Genomic DNA, 27,562 nt, shown 5'->3' on the forward strand with positions numbered 1-27,562 from the left:
AAAGTAACAGCAGAAAGTGCTAGGCTCATGAGATTTAATTAGAACAGTGTAACAGATTTTGAAGGTTCTGCTGTATTATAAAACTTAGATTTCCCCTGTGAATTATCTGACCCTACATGTAATGAATCTATTTCTTGAATTAAAAACAAGCTCATCCAAGAGTTCCAGGACAAACAGAAGATCTATCATTAACAATAAGTAATATTTGATAAACATACACACACTCCATGCCTGGAAATCTACCAAATGTCTCTCTAGGCTCTTTCTTTCCAGCCAAGCAGCTATTTCTGTGGATCTGAACTTAAATTTGTAGACGTAAGTCGCATCACGTAATTGTTGCTGCAGTATCTAAGGCATTACATAACACTCATGTCTTACAAGTTTGACTTTGTTCCTATGTCAGCAAACTATGAAATGGTTTTTCAGTTCAGTGAGAATGAATTTGAACCATTGGCTATACATTTCATAGTACTATGGCTTGTAGTATTATTTTTGTTGTACTTATGGAATTTAGTTTGTCATGCATTGTTCAGCCCAGACTCACCCCACTAAATTCAGAACCCTCAATGTCTAAATTGGGAGCAAAGTGCCACGTGCTTCCAAAATCTGTCAACAGAGGGAAACAGCCAACTCTACCTACTGGAGATCTAGCCTACCTTCTGATGAAAATCCTCCTTAAAATGGGAAAGGGAGAGCTTTTTTTAGGAGTACATTGGGTTTTGGCAATGTTTGTATTATTTCCCTTCTGAAAGGCGGGTAGCAAATTTTGAACAGAGTCACTAAGCATGTTGTTATATAGAAATATCTTTATTAAGGAATTCATTAGAAAATCATCCTGCTCTTATTTTGCATCAATTTTAACAAATATCAAAATTACAGATTATTATATTTCTAATGGTATTTCTAGCAAAAGAAAAAAAAGTTTAACAGCCAGGAAGAAGTAATAACTGCAGCCCATTTACCACCAGGTTAGCAGGAAATAAATGTCATTTCACTATTGTTCTCTTGTTATTGAGTTTATTGGTGCATTTATGCAGCTCTATTTCATTTGCACATATATGAAGAGCACTGCTTTATAAAATGTAAATGGACTGCACATGGAATTTGAATCTTTCCAATGATGAAATTCCTCAACAGCCTTTTCATTAGAATTACTAAAAATTTTGAAGTCCATGTTTGCTTTTAAATTAAAACACTGCTATTTTTATTCAAGCACAGAGAGCAGGAACAGTTCAGCACTTGCCTGTCAGTTTATTCAAAGAGGGTGCTTACTAATTCACTGATATCCCATTGCCTCAGTAAATAAGGACACAGACCTACACAACACCCTCCACTTGTCTTTTTATACATCCCTTCCAATTGCTGTTCTGGGGGCAGAGCTCTGCATCTGGACAATCTTCCTTTCCACTCATCACATGCTGTAGATGTGGGAATAGGGTGAAAAGGAGGTTTTGAGTACATCCTCCAGCCTTCATCTTTGCCTCCTGCATTTTATTGTGACTTTATCTGAAAGCAATCAGGACCAGTAATGCCATCCTTGATTATAACACTTCATAACTGGCATTATTCTGTCAGGAAATGGATGGTCAGCTGGGATCGCCACCATGCTCTCAAAAGACAGCTCTCAAGTTAGGCCTCCCTCCACAGCACTGGAAAAACTGTGAAACCTGAATTATTCTCATATCCTCTTCTAGGCTAGATCCTCCCTCTTCACAGCAAATACTCTTGGCTGTCACAGGTGTTACAGGCACTGTTTTCTGTCTGTAGACTGCTGTGTCCCTGGGATCCCAGTCAAGGTGAAGACTTTGTCAAGAAAAGCCAAATTTGAAAGAAGCTCATAGTCTACATCAGCCAGAGCCAGATAGGGAAAGATGGATGCAAGGAAAGAAGAACAAGGTAACAAAAATAACTTCAGCAGAGAAGCAGGAGCTCAGATGGCTCTGCATCCAGAAAAACAAATGTGTCCCTTCACAAAGAAAATGATCAGTAAGTAACTGGAACTGCAAATACAGTCCATGGCATACTGTTAACACTCAAGTGAAATCTTTATCATAGCAGGATTTTATTTATTCAACATTTATATTTATTACCTTCTCATGAGCTTTTCTTTTTGTTTCAGAGTCCATCCAGTCGTTCTCCTTTTCTAACATGTCAATAAAAGCCCAGCGAATTCCTTCAGTCAGTTCCTCCATCTGCAAAATATTTAGTAAATCCCTCCCCAGTAAAATATATCATGGCAGAATCATTGTAAGGAAAGTTTTGGTGTATATAGGAGTGATAGATTTGTTCAGACCACAAATAATTGCAGATCAGATGGTATTTGCTCTCCTTTCTTGAAGGCTATTTTCTGATTTCTCCAGTAGTAACACACTTCTTCTGAAGGCAAGCTTTTTCCCATCTTCTTTCCATTCTGGCATCACACACCCTGTTCATTGCTGATCATTTCATGTCATATTTGTGAGAATACCCATCTTGAAATGATAAAAAACACTGAGAGATTTGCAGTCCTTGGGGGAGATTTCTGTGCCTTAGGTTCTAGATCACTGGCCCATACAGAAGGAGCCAGCTGAAAGGCATTTGCACAAATAAAGCCTTTCCTGCAGAGAGAATGTCTGTGGCTTGGTTTGGTTTGTGTGAGACTGAGACACGCCTTATTAATACTGGCAAAGAACTGAATTTGGGCTGACAGCATCACGATCCAAATACAAAGCAGTATCCAAATATTTAGCCTGTATTTAGCTGCATTTGTGAAGCATTGCTACCCTTTACTTACAGCAGGGAGGGAGGCCCTGGCTCACACCACTGAGCAGCCTTAGCTGCTTCTGTGGTCCTGGACCATAAATGACAGCTTGGATCTGTGAAAAACTGGGAAAGCCCACAACCACTTCACCTCGGCTGTTTCTTCAGACACCTCAGCAAAGCCAAGACCACATCTCAAGCAAGTAAAAAATAAAAAATAATAATAATAGGACTGCTCAGTGAGCATGCACACTAAGAAAACCCTGAAATGACAAAAAACAATAATGGCTAAGAGATGCTTTATATGAGTTTAAAGAGCACTCATTCCTATGGATCTGTCTAGCAGCCCAGAAAAGTGTATGCAACCAGCTGTCTCTATTTATGTTAGCAGATGAACCCCACGACAAATAGTCATGGGAATGCTGTGAGAGTGAGGCAATGAGAGAGATCCAGCCATTGCCTGAGTCCTTTAGCACAAACCAGAGTTGAGACAGCACAAGACATGACAGATACCCATTAGATGAACACTTATTGGAACTTTGTGTTATCAGTTATGTTACATTTAAAAATAATGAAAATGTCAAGCAGCAGAGATTTGTATAATCTTATTCTATAAATCTAGTAGATCTGAAATGTCATTAAAAGCAGGGACTAAACCCTCAAAAGTAACATTTCTTTTAGCTAAATTGTCATTAATGTATCAGACGAACATTTTAATCTGGAACTGTCCTTTATTTGTGGTGAAGTCAGAAAAAATGTACCAAAGTTCGTTGGACTATTAATTTTTTTCCTACCCTTTTCAAAAAACATTTTCTCATCTCAGAGGCAATATGGGTCAACCAGAGCAGGTCTAGCATTAACTATGACTAAAGAGTAAACATTCACAGTAAACTGCATCCCAGGAAATAGGGTAACTTAAAGATATTGATGGCAGAGCACTGACTCAATTAACTCTGCTCACTAATGAGGTGAACTCCCTGTATTTGGAGGTTACAAGTTCAAAGTCAAGCTCTGCAGCTGGGCCCTGGTGTGTACTTGGGCTTTATGCAGCAGATGTAGCTGCAGGGGGCAGGGGCAGAAACCTATTCCTGCTATCAAAGTTATTACTGAAACTGCTCAGGCGTATCTGTAAAAAACACTGCAGGCACTCTGAGTTAGAAGCAGTGCTATATTTAGACACAAATAATGTCTTTCTTGAAAAAAGTATCTAAGGTATGAAACATCAATCACAAAACATGGGGGGGGGGGGAGAATCCATATTATCCGTAAGTCAGGATTTGCTTATCATAGACAGATATATGCCATAAGCCAGAAAAAAAAAAAGAAAGAAAGAAAGAAAAAAACTATACAAATAAGAGTGCTTTACTCACATGCATTCTTACTGCTTAAGAAAGAGAAATAGAACTGAAAACCAGTGAAATGAAAATGGTAACACCACAAATTATTAACTTGAAAAGCACACTTCTAAATGAAATGCAACGAATTTCATCTGTATGTAATTTTATCTCCATGGGTTTTTCATTTTAAGACTGAATGTTGTGACCTACTCTATGAATTTTATAAACATTTCTCACCATGGGTGCTACTGCAAATTCAGACTTGATAATTTTCCAAGCTTTTGTCTAAAAAGAATGTGCATACTAAGAAACATTCTAATTAACTTGCATTTCAAGAGAAACTCTGCTCTATCTGCTTCTCATAATTTTTCCTCACATATGCAAATATAAAAACGTGTCCATCCCCTCCATAAAGTGTACATTTCTTATACTCCTACTCTTCCCACTTATCTCTGCAGGATAACATACTGCATATGCCTGGCATATTTTTGCCACAAAATGGCCAAATAGCACATTACAAGCTGGATCAAGAAAAAGGAGATTGAAAAACTGGATCTCAGGGAGGAAACTCCAGTTGAAGGCAAATATGAAAAGAAATGCAGAACCTGACGGGGAAACAGATGACAAAGATTTGGACAAGTCCAATAAGCATGTGCTTTCTAAAATGGAATCCTTCCCTGTGAAAGCAGTAAAAGGGGATAAAGGGGCAAACTCAGGCTACTGAGCCAGGGCAGTGCAGGGCTTCCACAGGGCTGCTGCTCCCAGCACAGGGTCCCATCTCACGTCTCCTAAATGGTTGTGCCTCTCCTGCATGGAGAGCTAAGTTCAATGACTAAATCAGTCAATTTAAAACTGATTACTGCTGGAAATTCAATGGCTGTAAAAGCAGATATTGGAAAACTTTATAAGAAAAGCATGAAGTGAAAATAAGTCATAAATTATTGTGAAGGGTAATTAATTATTTGAATATTGAAAATTTTAGAACTAGAATGAACATCTCTCTAGACTCAAAGGTATGGAAGAATTTTTCCTTCCACTGTTCAACAGGAAAGATTTGAATCCCAGATATAAATTCTCACTATGTGACTCTCAGCTTCCTTTAATTTGGGCCAGACACCAGTCACATGTTTCTTGCTCAGATTACACAGACTGCTACTGTGCAGCAGTCACAGTTTTCAAAGAGCAATCCTAAAGCAGAGAAATCTAAACCAGTTTTTTGATTAGTCAGTAAAAACTTTACTATAATGAATTATATTAGCAATACCAAGCCATTTCTCATCAATACCCCTCACTCTGTTCCTGCACAGCCTGGCTGTCACTATTTACGTACATTAACAGTGTTCAACCTGTTTTTTAACTGGCTGCTTATTTGTCTGTAGGACTGCAGATGGAAAGAAGGGGCAGTGCCCAGGTGGGTAGAAAGGTAACACTTCTTCAAATTCATTCAATTTTCTCCTAGTGTTTTGGAGGTTTAAAATTCAATGAAAACATTTTCAAAAATCTTAAGTGTTTTTAAACTTTGTTCTAACATCAGAGGCAATTTGTGAGGATGAAACCACTAACTGAAAATTTCCACACAGAGACTGCAGAGGACTTACCATCTCTTTCTTGTCTTCTTTAAAATGGGCTTTCACAAACATCTTACCCACAACGTAGGGGAGGGCATTTTCTACAAGGTCCACACATTTATCCCACTGGGGCAGCAAAGTTGTAGTCCCATGGATCACCTGTTGACAGGGGCAAGTATTAGGCCATAACATCATGCTGTTCAAGAAGAATCCACATGGGGTATAGGCCAAAGCATATTTGTCAAAAAACCACCAAAAGGAAACAATAATGATTCTCTACAGTTATTTCTACTCTACAGTTATTTCTTTTTTCATCCAATGCTATGACAAATATTTTGAACACCACAAAATACCTGTAAGATTTTAAACTTCAGAACAATACAATGGTAGCAGCGACTAAGAGAGCCTAGGCCTTGAGAATTAGTGCTTACTTTGGACTAATCTTGGTATTCTTTCTTTGTGAGAGACAATTTCCGCTAGAAAAACCCTGCTGTGAGATATCTCCTGAAAACATTTGCCTCTCCTCTGACAAGGTGAGAAGCCTAGGAAGATTGTCCTCATGAAAACTGGGTTAGTCCTTATGAAACACCTCCTGCAGAGCCCTCCCTCCATTGCCATGAACTAATGACATCTAACACAGATGGGTACAGGTTCACACCTTCTTGTCATTTACCTGTCCAGCTACTTTTAAGGCAGTTTGTGTAAAATAGTAAAATTGCTTTCAGTTCCTTTCCCAAATGGAGCATGTTCAGGAGAAAAGAGGGTTAAATCATCAAGAACACTGAATATGTTTGTCTCTCCCCCCAAAAAAATTTAAAAATCACTCTATGTTTTAGTAGAAAGACTTTGGTAGAACAACTTGCATGTTTTACTAAAGAAATGGTATTAAATCCATACTTTCAGGCTCTGATAATGTCACTGTAAATGAGCTTCAAAAGAAACAGTTAAGAATGGTCAACACAAGGAACAAGGTAAAACAGAACTCAAGAGCATTTGGTGCCTTGGTTTCTGTTTCTCTCAGGGGCAATGTTATTACTGTTGGTGCTTACCTAGCTAACATTACATTGCTCATCAAGATGCAGTTTGCGTAAATAAATCCTGCACACAAGATAGAAGATGAGCTCATGTGAGCAATAAACAGTGCTGATTTAAGAAACTTTTGCTATTTTCAATGTTCAAAGTATTCCCTTCCCACTTAAGGAACTTAAGCTTTAAGCTTCCAGTCCAGCAGTCAACACCTGACAGCAGTGTAAAGGCAGACTATAGTCAGCATCAGACCAGAGCAGGTGGGATAGAGATTTTGGCCTCTCATAGATTATAAAATCCTCTTAAGCACCAGTTTTGCAGTTTCTGAGCCCTTTCTTTTTTCGCATTATTCTCCTCCTTTGAGCACAAGATTAAATGCCCAGCAAAATTAAGGGTTTGGATTTGTCTTTTTCCAATAGGAAAATATTTCATTGGAAAATTCCAGAGCAGCTTAACCCTCAGCTATTGAAGGTGAGATATTTTGGTAGTTCAAAGATTGATTTTCCCTATCATATTGTCTGTAATTAAGCATAATCAATGACTCACACTTAAATACACCAGTGAATTGCATTTCCAAGTGCTTTCTATTAATACTGTATATGCAGTAATAGATTTTCGATGGCAAAGAGTACATTGCTTCTAAAAAGAACCCCTATTAGTCAAACCAATACACAATAAGGTGATTTTTTTCTAAACAAAGCCAAATTTTACAATCAACTCCTTTTCCAAATTCTTCAACCTTTATACATAACACAACAAAACACTCAAAAAAAAGATAAGAACAAAAGAGAAGAAAATTTCTCTCTGGGGTCAGAGTAAACCTGCAATGGAGCTTTTTCCTGATGCAGGGAAAAGAAGGGGAGTTATGGTATTAGTCATCAGAGCTTGAAATTCCTTCCAAAAGCTGTGAGTATGCATCAGCCATAGAAATAGTCAGGAGACAGAGCTGGCTTTCAGACTGTGGCATACTATTATTACAACATAATAATTATCATTATTTTGAGGGAGGCTTGACTGTAAGGAGAACATAAAGGCAGCACAGGCTGTGAGACCAATAAAAATAGAGCTGAGAGGAATAGATTATATCTCACAGCTGGTTTATTGATATTTATGTCACAACAGCCAACAGGAACTCCCTCAAATGGTCCTCCTAATATTAATGTACCACTCTAAAACACAGTACTTCAGGTAGTAACAGTGGCTATAAATAGCAGGTTTCAAGCCCTTCCAGCCAATTCAGAGCTTCACGACACAATTAACAAACCTCTTCCCCAGGTGCCACTGCACATTTACAAGGTCTCAAAGTGCCACTGCAGAGGAGCTGCTGATAGTTGCTGGTGTGGTACTCAAAGCACTTTCTCTAGAGTCAGCAGGTTTGTTCTATTTCTAAACTTGAAGTTTTTTTAAAGTCTCATCATTCATTTTTCCTTCTCCTTGCAAAGATTTTAAGGCCCTGCTGCCAAGATTTCTACACATAAGGTATAAAAGCTACCAATAGAAAATGAGAAACTGGAGAAAAAAAAATAGCCTGCTTATGATGGTTTAGGCTGACTGAATCAATGAAACAATGAATGTATAAAATACATCCTTTCCTTTAAGGGTCACTGATTTATCTCATGGTCATATCTTTTTAGTAGTAATTCAATGTTTTATTCTCTTACCTGGCAGAGGGGTTGATGGATCCTTTTTATGATCCTAAAGTGCCACTAGTTCTCCATCCTCTGACTAGACAAATCTTATTCAACAATAGACTAGTCCAATGCCTTGGACTCCATTCCTTGTGTCCTTTCTATTGACCTGTGAAATCTACACCCATTTACATGGCCAGAATTGTTTAGTTTACCCATCAATGACTTACAGGAAGGGGCAGAGGCCTCCTCAGTGATGTCACTGCAGGCCCAGAGCTGGGAGGAGTGGGCAACACCCCCGAGAGCTGGGCAGCCCTTCAGAAGGGCCCTGACAGGCTGGAGGGATGGGCACAGGAATGGTCTGGAATTCAGAAAAGGCAAATGCAGGCTCCTGCACTGGGGAAGGACCAGCCCAGGCACCAGCACAGGCTGGGGGTGCCCTGCTGGAAAGCAGCTCTGCAGAGAAGGGCCTGGGGGTCCATGGACAATGAGCTGTCCATGAGCCAGCAGGGCCCTGGGGCCGAGAGGGCCAATGGGATCCTGGGGTGCATTAGGGACAGCAGTGCCAGCAGGGCAGGGAGGTGATCCTGCCCCTCCACCCAGCCCCAGTGAGGCGTGTCTGGAGGGCTGTGTCCAGTTCTGGGCTCCTCTGGACAAGAGAGACAGAGATTTCCTGGAGCAGATCCAGTGAAGGGAAACAAGGATGAAGAGATTGGAACATCTCTCTTATGAGGAAAGTCTGAGGGAGCTGGGCCTGCTCAGCCTTGAGAAGAGACAACTGAGGGAAGCCTATCACTGTTTAAAAGTATCTGCAGGGGAGGTGCCAAGAGGATGGAGCCTTTTGGAGGCTCTTTTCTGTGATGCTGAGCAATAGGAACAGAGGCAGAAATTGATGCACAGGAAGCTCCACCTGAAGATGAGGAAGAACTTCTTCCCTGTGCAGGGAAGGAGCACTGGCACAGATTGCCCAGAGAGGGTGTGGAATCTCCTTCACTGAAGATGTTCAAGAACCACCTGGGCAGAATCCTGTGCCAGGTGCTCTGGGATGACCCTGCTTGAGCAGGGAGGGAGGTTGGACCAGATGACCCCACTGTGGTCCCTTCCAATCTGACCCATTCTGTAATTCTATGACAGCCTTGATGAGATTATTAGTAAGCACTGAATCACTTTGAATTAGATTTCTCTCTAAGCTTCTATGTCCCAGAGATGTGACAGCAGCCAGTTACCAGATTAAAATGGACTGTACCCAAAACTTAATATTTCCTTTCAGGATTTTTTCTGCCATTACATAACTCAATGTAACTCAGTATTATGCTACAGACTGGCTGATAGCCAGCATCAATCTATTTTACCTGACTAGCAAGAAATGTCCCAGGAGGGGACACCTACAAACTTGTCACTGTGGTTCTGACAGCCAATTTCTCATATCTTACATTAAGAAAATAGCACCTTTAACAAGACTATTTTGAATATGATCTCAGAAGTACAAGAGGCTGCCTTTCCTATGTAGTTTCAATCAAGCTATTGGAGTTTATTGTTAGGTATGTGATCAACTCAGAACTATTCCAGTATTACTCAAAGCAAAACAGGACAGATTCTTTAATTAGTCACCTGCATGCCTCACCAGGGAGCACAGAACACCCACACCTCCTGCACCATGCCAGCCTCCTGTTGTCAGCCAATTTTCATAATGGCAAACAAAGTTCACCATCCAAAGAAGCTTAGACACAAGACCAAGTACCATTCAGTTTCAGTTTCATCCTTGGTTTACTTAAGGAGCCTTCACACTTGGTTTACTTAAGGAGCCCACATGATTACCAAGGTGGATTTCTATTCAGGGTTCACTGAATCAAATGTATGTGTTTTATGTAGATGCCCATATTACTGAACAGATAATTAGTTCTGCTCTCACAGCTTGTGGCACTTTTCTGCTTCTTCTGCAACCCCAAGCTGGAAGGCACCTGATCATTTTCTCTGTGGAAATGGCTGGATATCCTTGTGCTAGAGCTCATGTCATGGCATTAGAGCATGGGAGAGCCTTGAGCAAGCTTTAAAAAATTGAAATCCTAGACTGCTGGTTTAGTACAGCTGTATTTACAAATGGGCAAAGAGTAGTTTTCAAAAACTATAGATTTTGGTCAAAAGGGTCTGGCCTGAATGTCACAGCCCACCTAACCTCAAGTTTCTGCAAAAGAAGACCAAGTTTTTTAAAGGGGAGATTTAAAAACCTCTTTAACATCATCTAAAGGACTTTTCTTTTGTTTTAGTGTCATATAAATGCCTTAGTGTCAAACACAAAAATATGTTTATCAATTGTTTTAGAGGGTGTCTTCAAAAATAAAAAAGTTTATTCAAGAAATGTATCAAGCATGGAAAACATTTTGTGTTTTGCAAAGGTATAAGCAACTACAAGGGAAACCAACAGTGTCAACACTAGGACCCTTGTAAATGCTATGAAAGCATAACTTACCCGAGAAAATTCCAGCCACCGATACTGAAAGCGTCTACTGAGGTTAAATAACCTTGAATAAACCATCCTCCATACCAGGTAATTGGCAAGAGTCCTGTTAAATCAGGCATATTTTTATCAGACATGTAAACACATATGATGTACCACAGAAATACAGAAATAGCTCCCCAAACATTTTATCCCAATGGTGAAAACTTCATGAAACTTCACCCTAAAAATTAATGAGTGATGGCCAAATTGATAAATCCCAATTACATGGAAGAATCTGTATGATTGCAGCCATTTAATATATAATTGCCCCATAATAACCATCTGCTAGGGATAATTTATAACAGGTCCATCACCTAGTATGTAATTTTTAGGTAATGTTTTTTTTTCAAAAGGCAGCTTTGATTTTCCTTAGAAGTGGCAAGAACTGTGTTATAATAATGGTTGCATCAAAGTTCTATCCAGAGATTAACTGTTTTTTTCTTTTGTAGATCAAAGTGAATGCTATCTTCCCTCATTATTAGGGCATATAAATGGTAACAGAATAGATAAGAGTCCATCCCATATACACTCTCATTATCTCATATTTGTATCTTTCATTAGAAGTTATCAATGTGCTTTGAAAACTTCTACTATTCACAAAGTTATTAAAGTATTACCATTCCTATTTTGTCAGATGGATAATTGAAATACCAAAAAAAGAGAAGTACCAGTAACAAAAATCTTCTAAGAATTTAGGCTGAGAGATCAAGGAAGAGCTTGTTTAAAATTCCCAGGAGATCTGGCATCCATGCCCCTTTTCTAAAACTTTGGGCACCTGACTGGAGGATTTATCCAGCCTAGATTGAGATCTCTCCATGTTCAGCAGTGGCTGTATCAGCTAAAGGTGCATTCTGAAATACACAATTCAACCTCAAACAGTCTCAAAACATGTCCAACATGACCTACACTTAATATTCTCACCTTCTTTTATACATGACATTTTTCAAGGACAGTCATTGCTTCAAAACCAGGATATGCAAATGTTATTTGTTCCCCACTGGGATATACATAACATTTTTGACAGGCCATAGACTTCTCTGTGAATAGGAAAATGGCTTCTATGCAACCAAGGGTGCTATTATGGGCTGTCTGAACAACTCCCCCATCTCTAAAATCCCATTTCTGCAATCTCCCGTTGCCATAAGTGTGGGGCAATGCAGCTGTTGCTGCAGTGTCACCCCATTAGAGACACATCACTTCACTCAGAGACACATCCCAAGCAGCTCCCTCCTCTGAATCATAACAGCTTGGGAACACACTTTGTGGGCATGCTGCCTTGACAGCAGCATTTGCTTGAGACATAACTTTGGTTTTGCCTCTAACCAAGCTCCAGTCCACCCACACAAAGCCTTCACCTCAAGATGTGTTGCTGCATCTCTCACACTGGGTATATTCCCTCTTTTAGTACACTGATATATTCTATACTGCACCTAAATGCCCACAATAATCATAAAACATATCTGAAAAAGATTTTTTAGCGTGCAACATGTACATTTATAAGATAGCACAAGTCACAAAAGCCAAAATAGATAATCACACCATTTTAGGATAATGTTGAGGATCATTAAAAATTCATTTCAACGCCACAAAGAACGCCACAAAGTTCAGACTTTTCCCTTAAGTTTCTGACAATGTGGAATTTTCTCACTCAATAATGACAAGTGAAGCGCCCTAAAAGCACTCAGTTCTCATTGTTTTGGTAAATTACTCAAACTCCAGAAACCTCACAACAATCTGCCTCAGATATTTCAGCAGAGCTGAAGAATATCCAGCTGTAGCAACTTCTGCAGCATTTATACAAATCTCACAGATGAAAAGGTTAAAGATTTGCTTCCAATCAAAAGCCTTAGGTAAAATCCTTAGCTAAATAAATCACTATCACACGATTATGTATTACAATTTGGTACTTACAAAACCAAAATCAATTCTGTCTTCTGTGTACTTGTTTTCACACAGCAATGTTTTTCCTTACATTTGAGCTGGGGAACCTCTCTCAAAATGGTAATGAATGATAGACTGAAATTTATAAAAGGGATCTCAAAAGGTGTCCTATTGAAAGACAGTAATATCAACAAGAATTCAGAAATGTTTGTGTGAGGTATAAGTAATGAAGGCGGGTAACAGTTGCAGGAAATATAATTAATTGGGGATGTTTTTAATTTGGGAAGGAAAAGGCTGACACATGCTAAAACCAAGCTGTCTGATGAGGCAGTAATAATTCCAGATTGTAACCACAACAGAATCCACAATGCATTAAACAGGGAGGTTCCACTTAACACTTATGAATCAGGGGTGGGAAACAGGTGGAAATGTTGAGGGGGTTTGTTGTCATGTGTTTGAAGTCCAGTGTGCTTTAGTTTGTTTTTCAAAACAAAATAAAATATTAATTTATCTGAATTTGTTTACCTATTTGGGGAATGATTATTTTACATTTCGGGCTAACTGTGCAAAGTTCAAATAATTCTATTCTCTTCAATTGGCTTAAAAACTGACACTTTTTGCTGATAAAGTGCAGATCTATAGTGCAGATCTTGGGGTGATTTTCATCCTAGTTTCACAAATAAGTTCACTGAGGCTCATAGAAGTTCATCTCTACAGATCGAGCAAAATCCAGTACAAAAATAAAACATAAAAATCCTCTCTGCTCTTTCAGTGAGACCAGACTATTTGTTGTTGTAACCTCTCAGAAGAGTACACTCTATTTTAACTTCCTGTTAAATGCCTCTTGCAGAAAGTGTAGGCTCACTTTTAACCAGTATGACCCTTATTATGACACACTCCCAAAGGAAGTGGTAGAGAGCCTGTTTGCTGGGACAGTTAAAATTATACCAGTACTTATGAATATTTACTAAAGCACTTTCTGTCCTGTCTGAGAATAAAGTAGGTTGCTCATGTAAAATTCTGTGAGTTTGTGATATTTTAATCAACAGACATGGTAGCAATTAAAGAGGACAGATTTAATATGAGATAGGTGGAAAAATTAATTGACATTTTAAGAAAAAGATCTCTCACAAATTTTAGATCTGTTTGAAAATTCTGTTCAGAATTGAGTCACGAATCAAATTAAAAGTACTGAAAAACTTTTGCCTCTATTGCTAGAGGCACTAATTCAAGGCAAATTATTGTAACTTCTCTGATTTTTCAGACACAGACTAAGACCAGAAAAGAAATCCAGTGCCTCTCTCCATCTCTGAAGAAAATTCCTCATATGCTATAAGAATTAGAGCTCTTCTCAATTAATAGTGCAAAAATATGGGAAGGTAAGACAAGGGAAAAGGGGCCTGCAAGAAAGCTGGAGAGGGACATTTTACAAGGACCTATAGTGAAAGACAAGGGGAACTGGCTTTAGACTGAGAAAGGACAGATTTATCATCTGTTAGGAGGAAATTCTTTGCTGTGAGGGAGATGAGGCACTGAACAAGTTGTCCAAGTTGAAGCTGTGGATGCCCCATCCCTGGAAGTGCTCAAGGCCAGGCTGCCCTTGCCTTACGAGGGGTCAGCACAATGGGGCTCTGAGCAACCCAGCCCAGTGCCTGTGGCAGGGCTGCTGCAACAAGGGAATCTGTAGGGTCCCTTCCAATCCAAACCATTCCATGATTCTATTAAACTAATTCTGCATTCTGAGATCTATGAGAATGATAAAGCTGCTTCTTTCAACAGCTGCAAAGATCTCCAGAAAGGATGGATTTAGAGTATCCTATTTATGGCTCCCGTAAAGCACCAGCACACCAGTAACAGGGAAGGAATATAAGCTCCTAATTTGTGCCAGCACAGCTCTGTCTCCCCCTTCACATGGCACAGCTGTACTGGAGCTCTGCCATGGCTCATTTACATCACAGCTACATACACACTTCTCTTCTTCCTCTAATAGAGATAAACCCCATAAAAATGAATTAGTACACCAAAAAGCTGAAGGAATCCCTGAAGACCTCTTACAAAGGTGTGACTCCCTTCAGCACCTGACATGACTAAGGCTGGCTATCCCCAAGCTGGTGGAAACTCCTGCAGGCCAGTGCTGAGCTACTTGGGCAGCTCACCATGGAGAGCCCAGCTCCTGGGCTGGAGTCACAGCAGTGCCAGGCCTGGGGACTGCAGACTGACCTCTGGACACTGCTGCACCTATTTCAAGCTCCACATAGAAACTTGATTATATGCAGTTAAGGAAAATTCTGCTAAACTCGTGCCACACCATGTTAATGTGCTCTCTTCTAGTAATATTGCCCTGTGAATGATTTCACAATTCAAGATTGCTCAGCAGGTTCTCTGAGAGAGAAATTTTTAATACAAGCATTGTGAGTCTGTATAACTTTCCACCTCCAACACAAATTGCTTCTGTAGCCTAGCCAGACTTAATTTTCACTTCATTCTTTCCTCCACCTGAAACAAACTACATTAAATACTTCACCAGGTCACTGTGTAAAATACTGGGGCATGAGCCATCTTTTTGTGACACTTTAAATAGTACCCAGGCTAGCAGGGTGCTCATTCAGGAAGAGGACACACAAGGCACTGGAATAAAAGTATAATTTAGGGAGAGCCTTGTAACTGAAAAGAATATGAACTTGGTGAAAAGTACCTGCTTTTTCTAATGACACTCATCTCCTGAAATGATGAGAAGATAATTTCCATTATGAACACTGAAGCAAATCTAAAATTTTGAAATGTTTTTCTAGGAATTTCAGGTCTAGATATTTACAGTAACAAATCAAATTCATGTTGTTTACAATAAATAAGTCTTTAAAATGTCATGTGGAGAATAACAAATGAGATTACCTAAAAGAAAATATCCTTGTTACGCTTTCACAGTTCACCCTAAGGGAAATGCTGAGACCTCATTGTTCGGAGTCCACATTGAGATATTTCCTAATTTTCTCAGGCCAGATAGCAAGGTTACCTCTGGAGCAGACTCTGACATTTTAAGTAATGGACATTATCACCTAATAGATAAACATGATCTTGGTTATCAGGCCTGGGCTGTTTGGATACATTTCACACACAAGAATTTGAAGCCTGCTTGGGTTCAGTTTAGCACTATTTGCCATTTCTAACATTTTATGATGCCAATTTCTTAGGATAAGACTGGGCAGAAAATGCCTAAGCCATTAACACCAATAAAATATGCAGTGTGAATATAATGGAACTGGTTTTGCTCACCCTCTCCCCCTGACCTGTGAGGTCAGGAACCTGGTCTTGAGCTTTGCTAAAGACAGGCATTGCAATTATTTCTGGTCTTACTCCAGCCTCCTTCTGCCACGACACACAGGCTGGCTTAAATTCTCTTGAATACTCAGATTTTCTTTTAATAAGAAACTAATGGAAAAAGTCTCCAAGTATTTACTCTGTAGTTACAAAATATATTTGCATCCAAGTGTATTTTTATGCAGAAAATAACTAATTCCCTGTTATCTTGCCAGATATGCATCCTCTAAATCACACATTTATACCCACGGATGTAACAAACTTTGAGTTAGAAAGCAGAGACAGCCCAAATAATTTTTAAAGATAGATTAATATTGGCAGCAGTAATGCTACTTATCTGAATCTTTTTAAAGAAAGGATTTTGATGATCTGTAGGCAAATCAGTAATTTTTATTTTTCTAATTTTTTTTGTTCTATTTTTACAGGTACTACGAACTAATGTAAGCATTACGTCACTAGTGACAGAGAGAGGCAATATAAGAATAATCTTTGTCCTTTTTTTCCTGAAATACATTTGGTTGTGGCCATACTGTACAATCAGCACAGATTGATATTTGGAGACAACATCTTAACAAAATCTATTTTCAAGTTCAGTAACATGCCTCAGAGACCAAATTATCACTGAAATCCCTTAGATGTCATCAATAAGGATGTTTCAAGTGGGATGTCACTTTTTCATTACTGCCCAAAGCTGTCTTGCTTCCCTGTGCAAAGCACATCTACTGTGTTTAATCTGAGCTACCTGCATTTTACAACTATGTTCTACAGGAGTAAAGGATTTCACAAGATACAAGACCCTATAAAAGTAAGAGATGCTGAATGCTTCTGGAAAGAGCAGCTTTACTGCAACCTGTGTTAGCCATAGAAGAAATGTGTTGAAACTGAAAATTCTCCTGCTGTGCACAAGGTAATATCTAAATCCTCATTCAGACAAAACCAAACAGACTGTTTGCCTGGAGACTTGATTCCAAGAATAGCTGAAACTCACGAAAAAAAAAATAGAAAAAGCCCAGCATTTGATGTCCCCTTACAAGTGTGAGTGAAACCATCATAGGATCCTTACTTTTTCCTTTCATTTTCTAGTATCCTGAATAAATCTTTGAAGTACTGGGGAACACGGACAATCACATTTTCTGAAGGACCTATATCTTTAAGCTCAGGATAGAGTTTGGTGTCAATCACCTTCTTGATATATCCCAGCCAGTCAAACTGCAATGACAAAGAGAAGGCTGGTTAAAGCAGATTATGGAAGAGAAATGATTTTTAAACTAAGTTACAACTTTAAAACTAATGGTTTCAATGCTTTACTTATTAAAAACTTAGAAACTATTGCACTTTGTCATTACATGTTTTCAATCCTCATTAAAGTTGGAACTATATTTAAAAGAACATACTCTGCAAATGAGCACACACATTCCTAATGATACTTCTTTAACATGCTTCTCTGAGCACTAAAGACAGTTTTAATTATACAGGTCAGATATTAAAAAAAAAAATCAGTTCTCCCCAACCAACCTGTGGAATCATGGCACTAAGCTCTGATATGTTCATTTTATTGTACATCACTTCACTTGTTCGGTTTTCATATGGAATCATGATCTGGTGAAGAGAAAAAAATGCACAAAACCATCAAAACAAGGTTTATCTTGCAGGGACTCTTACATCATTACCATCCTTCATAATCCCAGTGCAGAAATATCTCACCACCTGTTTTCCAAGCATTTATGGCATTAACCTCTGTTTCTGAGGATTGCATTTAACTGGAAGAAATGGAACATGGTTCCTTTTATGTTTAACTTATTACTGGGAAATTTAATGAGCTGCATGTCTTCTTTGGACTTTAGCCTGATTTAGCTCTATTATGCTAAGGAAAGACATGCTAATACACAAGAGATAAAAGTACACCTTGAGCATTAATATTTATTCATTCCTTCCTATCCAGTAGAAGCCAACCTCGATTTAACAGGTCAAATCTGAGATATGTGTATCTTCATAACTAGGTGTGCATCTCATGTCTTTGAATGTTTTCTTCCTAGGGATTTACTCCACCTGGGGGAAGAGCCAGATACACACAAGTTTCTCCCCATTTCACCCCATCATCCTGATTTCCATAGCAGGAAACCTGAGTATATAGGCCAGACATGAATAAAGCATTCCCCAACCAGGCCTCTCATCTGTATGACCAGAAGAGATGGATCTCAGGTTCCTCTGCAGCCTCCAAGGATACAGCAAAAGAAATCCTAATATGAAGCAAGTCCTTTTATAACTGACAAGAAGGACATGCAGACTCCGAGACACCCCTGTGGTTCATAATAGTAAAACAAACAAAGTACAAGATATAGCTTAAACTTTTCTCAGTGTTCAAGAGAAACAGAAATTCCTAATGGCAATTCCAGCCTTGCTGTAAGGTAAATCCTATACAACAGGCTGCATGCTGGGCAGTCTAAAGGACAGAGATTGACACCAGACTAACCAGACAGCTGGCACTTCTCCAAACAAAAATCTCCAGTAAGTGTTTATGGTTTTAGTATTGCTCAAGCCATAGGGGAAAAAATTGTTTTCTTTTTCCTTTCTGCAAATTTCACTTATCTGAAAAATCTTTAAACACTTCTTGAAGCCATTTACTCCCTTCCCCTCAAATCCTTCCTTCTAGCTCCAGTGATTCAAACTTAATAAAAAAATCTTCCTTGTACACAAGATCTCTCAAAGCATGCCACTCCTTCCTATATCCAAAGTATTCTTGCTGCCTCCTCCTGAGTACAGAAATTCTCCATTTCATATCTTTACTTGAAAAAATGCAGAGGAACACTGGATACAGTAAAATCTCCAGTGACAAACAGGACTACCTCCATCACAGTAAGATGTTTATATAATAATTATGTTTATTAGGGTTTATGCAACAATTCATGTCCATTGACTCATGCCTAATCTCTGGACAGATGTTAGGAGGATTACTCTTACTAAAAGAACCTGTAAGCAAGCATGGCTTGTTGCATAATGATGTGCATTACTGATGCTGAGGGTTGTTACATGATCCATGTCATCTTACATGCCAGCTTCCCTCACATACTTTGTGGATTAATGCTCTGTAAGACACTTGTTAAGGAAAGCATTAAAGCTACCAGAGCTAAGGATACATCTTCTTATGCCATCACTGATAAACAGGACAAATATGTACTGTTTTTCAAGTATGCTGGGTCACAAGGAAGTATTTGTGCATTAGTCCATCCAAGCTAAGTAACTGAAAATTAATATTGGGCTTGGCTTAGACGTTTAAAAAAATTTCATCTCTTTCAGCAGAGAGATGGAAACACTGATTGGCTGCTATTGTGGGTGGCCCTCACTTCTGTACAAACACAGCATCAAGAAGCATTCTGTAGACTGCAAGAGCAGGATCCAGATAAAAGACATCTGCTGCATCACCTGTCCCATGCAACAGGATTTTCTGCTAAGAGGAGACCAGCATTTCACAGGGATAGCTCCTTTCCTTGCCAATATGAAGGAAACTCAGCTCAGCTGGCAGTTCTGCAAACTAGCATCAAGTCAGTACCCTTACTTTTTGTGGTTTCCCAACCACAAAGGGTTGTGACCACTGAGGCCAACCCTTCTCTCTAGTTTTAGTAGAGGCTGAAATGATAATGAACTTGCCACTCCCATGAGTGGGATTCCTGTAGTGTATTCCTGTAGTAGCCACGCTGAAACAGAGATATGGAGAAGCAAAAACGCTCCTTCAAAACACTCCTTTATCCTGTGGCATAAATTAAATTCCTTGCAAAAATGTCACCAAGTAAATATCAGGACCAGGTACCAGTTTTAAATGCACTTAGCTTTACTAAATTCTGTTGGTCCCCTAAATTAAAACATCCTCTCTCCCAGACTACTTCATGAAAACACTTCAGGAGCTAAGGGTGGTACTGTTGTAAACACCACCTCTCACCACCAAGATCCAATATCCCACCTAAGTCTTGCACTGCTTTTAGACTCTTACACAGAGGATCAGCCCAGTCTGCTTCTTAAACAACAGAGATGTGTATTCTCAACACAGGTGCATGGCAGGAGCTGAGATCCTACACAGCTTCAAAATTATAGAATCATTTAGGTTGGAAAATACATGTAAGGTCTTGAGTTATGTCATATTTTTCCAGCTGCCCAGTGGGTACCAGTGAATTGGGGTAGATGCACTTCAGCTGGGATATTGATCTCATCACCTTTTTGGAAGGAGAAGCCCTAATTCCTATGGTGCCACCCCAGGCACTTCCACAGTTTCTAACACATCAACAGCCCCTGTATCTCTGTTGCCATGTGGATCTCCATCCCCACCTCCACTGAGATGGCAGACCTTGCTAATACACCCTCCCTTAAACATTGCCATGCCACCCCCAGCCTTGCCTCTGGTCAGCCTGGCTGACATTACCATTTAAAACACCAAGGGTATTTGGCTAAGGTTTTCCCCCTGACATAAAATAAAATAAAATTAACAGTTTAGCAATTAACTAAGGGAGAAATATTATTCATCCTTTCTTCATCAGGATCTGTTCCTTTCCTTCTGCTTCTAAAATCCCTTTGCTAATGCTGTTGATACAATGGCTTTTCATTTCAAGAAAGGATTATATTGGATTACCAACCTCTGCTATTTTAACTTCCAGTTTTAGAACTGATTTCATATCAGATTCAGCTCGGGAGGCATTTGCACCCAGCAGCACTGCTGTATCAACCATGAACTTCAAAAAGGCATCTCGGTACTGTAAAGAAGGAGAAAGACTGAGATGACAACAGGATTTGCTCTTGAACAGAGTTGCAGCAGCAGACCAGAAGTGCCCAGCTATAGGAAGGGGTATATCATGTCAAGGTTGTGCTTTCCTTACCTTGAATGCCAAGCAAGGTAAAAAAGAGAAATAACACCGTAAAAATACCGGGCATGACAGAGACAACTGCTGTGGTTCAGAGAGTACAAGTCTCAGGAAATGCAAATGACAGTTCTGGATTAGACTGACAACTTGCAGCTCTTACAAATGGATTAGACAATGTGTAAAAGTGTACACCAGTATTTTAGGCCAACTAATACAGTAACCATCATGGGACAGAAGTACTTGTATACAAGTGCAAGCTTCATTTAGGAAACTTTTGCAAGAGTATTTGATAGAAGTGGAGTTTTCTGCTAGGTACCCTGCAAAACCCAAATCCAAACAAAGCACAAAACCCTTTCTCAGTCTGGAGCTCAACAAAACAAAACGAACAATTAAAGAGATGAGGGGGAAATGGTGGCTCTATTATCCAGCTGACAATACTTACAGAGTTGGCTTCTGTGGTATTTTCTAGGTAATCCTCTCGAGATGACAGAGAGAGGCTTGCTTGATCAAGCTGTTAAAAACAACACAAAGTAACATTTAACAGGTAAATTCATCAGATTCAAAGACAAACTGACAAGCAGCATGGGAAGGGTTCATGTTTTTCTGACAATTACAGTAGTTGTGTGCAAATACCTAACATATAAAACACTGCACCAGTCTGAGTTGGACAAGATTTCAAAACAGGAAAATGCTATGCTGTGCTGACAGGTATTAACTAAATCACATTACTGTGATCTAGGGGGCCTAAGATGACCCCTGCAATAGCTAAGCCACCTAAAGAAAAGAATCACACGTGTGATTTAGGTGTTTAAAACAGCTACATCAATGAGTAGGAAATGCAAAAGGACTGGGTCTACAGGATCAAACCCCTGGTTCTGATGACCATGCATCCATCCTACGTCTATTTTAGGGGTACAAGAGTGAGCTTGGGATCACACCAATCTAGTGTATGCACCAAATGCCCCTGAGTGCTGGAGCATGAGAGCTGCTGTCTATTTGGGAGGCATCATCAGGTTTCTGTGACTGAAACTGAGGTTACATTTTGAGCTTCACCCTAGACCAGCACTGGGGGCTGTATTCAGTCTTTTGAAGAGATGAACTGGAACTGAAGTGCCTACCTGCCAGGATCAGATGCACAGGATATTGTTATGTCCCCAGCACTTTAGCTAAAGGTGTCTTGTAGTCCAGATGGATCTTTGGCCTTCACTTACCTTTTTCATCTACACATGGATCAGATTTCTTGGTCTACATTCGCCCTAATATTGGAATTAGGCCTGAAAGCTTGAGATTTGCATTTAGTGTCTTGAGTGAAACATGTACATGGGAATATTTGCACATTGTTTCATTTGAAAGATAGGAATTTTCCTAACCAGGAAAAACTCACTATGCAGCACATATTTTATAATAAAAACTAGGAACTGAGATTTCCCAGAACTTTTCAATGTGATCAAGTTAGGTTAGGGTATGGAAGCCAAAGCTGAAAACTTCCACTAACCAGCTTTCAAACTCTGAATGAGATACTGATTGGAGCAGAAACAACTTCTTAGATGTTCTAAATATTTTTGGTTTGATGCTGCAATTGTTTTTAAAAGATAAGTCTAGTGACAATAGACTTTATTTATTCATAAAATTCATATAAGTCTTATTTAATCTAAATACTTCAGGTTAAGTGATTTATATTTCACATTTTCTACATGTGGAAAATAAATAAAACTTAGAATTTAAAGTGAATGAATAAATGTAATCTTTTCCTCTACAAAACAAACCATCCTCAGAAAGGAGTAATTGCGATGCTCAGTGCAATCGTCATTCTTTGAAAAACAGCATAACTTTCTTTTCTCAGCACAATGATGCAAAAAGAATATACTCTTGTGCTTTTTGTACATGTGTCTTTGCAATAGTTAACTTCAGATTATTTGGGGAATTTCAATTATGTGACTGTTACATTAAATGCTCATTTAAATTCCCTGATCTTAAGAATTAGATTTGACAGCACATTAAACCAAGACAGCACAAATATGAGAAATAAACAATAAATGTTAACCAACAGCTTCAGCACTCATGAAAAAAAAAAAAAAGATCATGTTGAATGCTGAACAAAGTTTTATTTGGAGTTTCCACTTCTTTTATGACCCATTGATGATTTTGCAATGCCGAACAAAAAGAATTTTGCAATAAAGCCCTTTTTCAAGCAGATTGAAATACTGTGTGGTACATCTACACCCCAGGGAATTTGTTAAAACATGGACAAAGTAGTGCACTGGCTGATGCATTCTGCAGATCAAGGTCCTAATCAAACTAACATCAGAACACCCTACAGAATAATACATCACTCATAGCATGTTGTGCTTCACACAGATATTTAATTCCTGGGTGCCCCTAAGCATAGAGAGTGAAGGTGCTGCTGCTTGTAAATCATTTCCAAGAGACCAGCAGTGAGGGTGTCCCTGCCCAGCCATTTGCTGCCAGGTGACTTGAACTGAAATATTATGACAGGAGACACTCAGATAAACATCTCCCTGATTATACAGCTTCAGTTCTTTTGAGTGAGTCTCCAGCTGAAGAAAAACTGACAGGATCTAAACAGCATCATAGCAGAATGACATCTTTAATACAGCAAACTGTTGATTTGCTGTTGATTATCCTGGAAAATGTCCTAGAGATGAGGGAAAGTTACCCTTTAACTTAATGCCAGTTAAATGCCTCAGTCAAAAGACATAATAAAGAAGTGACTTAGAACTGACATCCACTCCAGTACCACCACAGTCCCTAAATACAATGTATTCTTGGCTACATTCCTACAGCTAGCCAAGATGCCAGCAAAATAAGGATCTTAAAGCCTTTTCTTGCTGTGATGAATGCCATCATAATTTCTTATTTGTTCCTTCTCTCTTGCCTTCAGGAACTATTTTCTTGTAGCAGTGGAGGGAAAGTCTGCTCTGGCTTCTCATCTGAAGCTCTTAAACAACAATGCATTTGGCCCAGGCACTCAGTCTTGTCACAGTTATACAATTTTATCTGGAGCTCAGTCTTGCCACAGTTATACAATTTTATCTGGAGTTTTGTTAGACTACAGGGAGGCAACATTTCTTGAGTCTTTTTCTTACTAAACTGTTATTTAATGCCATGCACTGTTAAGAGTTCAGTAATGTTTTGGTCTAAAAGCAATTTCAGGAAAATTTCAATTTCAGGTCTAAAAGCAATTTCAGGTCTAAAAGCATTTCAGGAAAAATGTGAATTCTCTTATTTCACATTTAAAAGCACTTGGGATAAATCTGTGTTGTAAGGTGCTGTATAAGCACCAGATTAAGTGTTTCCATCTCAAGAAAAACAGCTCAAGTTCAAAATATCTGCTACTGATGGACCATTTTTCATCCTCACAGACAAAAAGCCTTCTTCATGCAGCCGATGAGTCATAAAGCAGCACACAGAATTAGATACTGAGTTCTTATTCTCATGCACATAGACCCTGGCTATTGGTCTACTGGGACATTTTTATGGGGTTTTTTCCATTTGAAAGAAGAAAACCTGTACAGAAATACTTTCCAATAGCAAGTGGTTGCTAGTGGCTTCTAGACTCCCATAAACTGGCACCTGCATACATCTGTAAGCCAGTAGATAATAATAACAACAATCAAATGTAAACCTTTGGTATGTAAATGTGTTTTAAAAAAAAGAGACCATAAAACAGCATGCAAAGTAACCTATCAGAGATGCTGTGCTGTACCTTCAGGATGTAGCGGTGGGAGATTTTGTCATCAGCAGCCACATACAAACGGATGAAGACAGAGCTGCTGTATTGGCCACGCAGAGTTGCCAAGGCTTGGACGAGGCTGAACCTCCTTTCTGACCACAGCCCTTCAGGTCCAATATTGGATTCCAGCACAGGCCAGCGGAAGGGTGAATGCTTCAGGATACTTAACAGGGGTTTCACATCGGCTTTTTCAATTTTATCTGAAATGTCAAAGTGTGACAACAATTACATTCCAGACAATTCAAGTCCAGCAGCAGCCACACGAGACAAAGATTTATTGGCACCAATTGATTTCCAGGCAAGGCAATCACAATAGCTGAAACTCAAAGCCTCTGCTCTGCCTGTGAGCATGGCAGCATAGAAGTCCAATCCTGTTTATCTGTATCAAGAATAAGAGAGGCAAATCAGTGCCTTTCCAAAAAGGCAAAGGCTGGAATTCCTTGCTTAGGAACTAGCATAGATATTTCACTGGTTTTAGGGAAATTGGGGGGGTTATTGCTCATAATCAAAGCTAGAGAGCCAATATCTGGACACCAAAGCTGTAGAGCAGGCTATCTCATTCGCTGTCAGTCAGACAGGCCATACTGGAAGAAAGCTGTGCAGAAAATAAATCCTGAAAGAGTCAGAAGGAGAAAGGGGACTTAGAAGCCTTATTTCACCTCTGCAGCTACCTAAGAGTAGTGATGTGTTCCAAATTAGTGAACATTATCTTACAGCAGCATTTACAAGCTGAGGGAAAGCACTCTGCAAACATGGCTAACTTGCTTGGCATGCAGATACCAAAGCTAAAGAATCCAGGGCTGTCTATACCCAGCCCTGGGGTAGTGTTTTGATTAAACAGATATAGAGAAATGTAGAAGGTGATGAGCACCAGGCTCTTGAAAATATCAATATGAGAATTTCATCAGAGGGTTCTTCTGATTTAATAACCCCAGGCACTAACCCCACAAGCCTGGGGCACAGTTTAACTTCCTTTTGCACAGATAAATATCTCTTCACACTTCTGACAAGCAGGGGTTTCTCTAAAACTGACTTGTGCCTGAGTGTACCTCAGTCTCAAATCACAGCTTTAAATGTGCAAAAGACCCTAAACCCCAGTTGAATCCATATCAGCAAAATCCATGCATCTGCACAGAGCTCTGCAGAGAGACAAAAAGCCTGCCTTTATAAATGCAGGGGATGCATCTATGCCCTCCTCAAATCAATCTACTTACCCTCATTCATGCAAGATGCATAAAGGATCTTGGCCTTCTGTACAGCTTCACTGTCTCGTTTTTTGCTGATGGGTTTCTCTAGCAATGCTGAAAAAACAAGTCATTTTTTTCAATACTTTGGAAGATGTAGACATTGTTTGCCTGTTTCAGCACTGGCTTTAATCATAGGATTTATTTGATTAAGTATGAGGCTCCATGTGTACTTTCTTAAGCAGTAGCACAGACATAATTGCACCTTTTTCAATCCCCAACAGAGAAGAATTTTTTATTGGTTTATTTTAAAGAGAACTGATATAAAGCCAAATGACAGATGCAGCTTGTTACTCATCCTCACAACCAGCTACCCTCAGCAAGCTGAGGTGACAGGCAATTGTGGGGTGGGAACCAACACAAAGAGCAGGGAGTCAGGAATTTTTTCAAGTGGCTCAGCTTCTGGTGCTGGTACATGATGAAATCAGGACCTAATGGGGAAGGTTACAGGATCCCAGGAGCAAGCTGTAAATCAGCCACAATGCAGCTGCAGATACAAAGTACTGTGGGTAAATGTAGAGGTAGCTGAGCTTCAAGGGATCTGTCAGCTCAGGTGCTGCACAGCACAAGCACTCCCATGGCCAGGAGAAGCAGGTAACTCTTGAGCACAGCACAGGAATAGGGCTGGCAAACTCTGTTGGACCCCATCTGGTTTTGCAAGACCCAAGTAGGTCCTGCACAGCCTTACCTTAATGTTACTGGGACCACTGGAAGGAGTGGCTTTGCTAGCATCAAACAGCATTATGTGCTCAGCCAGAGCTAAAAAGCCTTGAAAAATTCAAGACTCCCTTCCAAGCACCAAAGTACCACCCAGAGCTCTGGGTTTCAAATGAGCAGAGGCAGCACAGTGCAAGTGTGCTGAGAAGCATGCCCCACACAAAAGGGGGAACACAGAAAACCAGAGTGCCAGAGGCCTGTGAATGCAGAGAACCACTGAGACTCCATAACACCAGCCATGGTGAGACCAAACAGGTCCCACACAGAGCTGGATCAGGATCAAGGCAATGTTATTCCTCTGCAGAGTACAGAAGAGGTGGTGGCACTGCCATCCAAAAGCAGCACTCTCCTGTAACCAGTGGCAGGTGCTCGCTCTGCAGCCCTGCTCCTTCCACCCCACAATGCCTCCTCTCCAGGGAGGCAGAAGTTGGATGTGACTGCTGGGTTCTTCAGCTGAGAACAGCCTGGGTTTGCACAGCTTCTCTCAGTATTAGGAGCTCACTGCTTGAGGCAGGATCTTAAGGCACTTATTTCCCAAAATTTCCCTAGCCCCCTGAGGAACCAGCCATGCTGCACCTCTTAGATATTCCCCACCTGAGCTCATGTGAGCACTCAGGGGACCATAATGCAGACCTCACAGTGTTTAATACTTTATTACTCAAGGAATACCATAGTGATGAGCAATGCAACTTTTCTCTCCCTCCAACTCCTTTTCTCTTTAAACAAACAAACAAAAAAACCCATTGCCCAATTATTTTGCTTGGACCCTTAAGAGCTTTAATGAGAATATTCTCTCTTAGTTATGAATAAGATTTTTCCATAAAAATAATTCTGGAGAGGATAGCTTTGGTTTAAAATCCTAAAATATTTCTCAATTCGTTAAATGCAATGTAATACCAATCATCTATATATATGTTCAGTGTGTACAATTTGTAGCAGCATAATCAGACCTGTTCACATGTTTAAAATGGCATTTTGAAAGAAACTATAAAGGAATCCT

At 39.6% G+C, this 27,562-nt stretch overlaps 1 protein-coding gene and 1 long non-coding RNA gene across 6 annotated transcripts in view; one reads left to right on the forward strand and one right to left on the reverse strand.

The window, feature by feature from the left end:
- The window catches only part of LOC139591619 (uncharacterized), a 413,264-nt gene that overhangs the window by 357,491 nt on the left and 28,211 nt on the right, over positions 1-27,562 (forward strand). For 2 of the 5 annotated variants that reach the window (XR_011679702.1, XR_011679693.1), the window contains one exon: positions 16,766-16,904. This is a non-coding gene — a long non-coding RNA (uncharacterized lncRNA). Of the gene's footprint in view, positions 1-5,455; positions 5,488-16,765; positions 16,905-18,033; positions 18,257-19,294; positions 23,155-27,562 lie in introns of those variants that run through there. The other 3 variants (XR_011679695.1, XR_011679698.1, XR_011679700.1) reach the window with 3 other exon arrangements.
- The window catches only part of PHEX (phosphate regulating endopeptidase X-linked), a 95,502-nt gene that overhangs the window by 48,352 nt on the left and 19,588 nt on the right, over positions 1-27,562 (reverse strand). Inside the window, exons 4-12 of the mRNA XM_071430398.1 lie at positions 25,816-25,902; positions 24,575-24,801; positions 21,290-21,358; positions 20,623-20,739; positions 17,513-17,596; positions 17,061-17,206; positions 10,769-10,862; positions 5,675-5,803; positions 2,091-2,192 (exon numbers count right to left, since the gene is read on the reverse strand). Coding sequence (XP_071286499.1) covers positions 2,091-2,192; positions 5,675-5,803; positions 10,769-10,862; positions 17,061-17,206; positions 17,513-17,596; positions 20,623-20,739; positions 21,290-21,358; positions 24,575-24,801; positions 25,816-25,902 — 1,055 coding nt within the window. The remainder of the gene's footprint in view (positions 1-2,090; positions 2,193-5,674; positions 5,804-10,768; positions 10,863-17,060; positions 17,207-17,512; positions 17,597-20,622; positions 20,740-21,289; positions 21,359-24,574; positions 24,802-25,815; positions 25,903-27,562) is intronic.

The sequence above is a fragment of the Agelaius tricolor genome, unplaced genomic scaffold (genome assembly GCF_023055355.1).
Source record: "Agelaius tricolor isolate 1412-34295 unplaced genomic scaffold, bAgeTri1.0.p SCAF_7, whole genome shotgun sequence".
Classification (NCBI taxonomy): Eukaryota; Metazoa; Chordata; class Aves; order Passeriformes; family Icteridae; genus Agelaius; species Agelaius tricolor.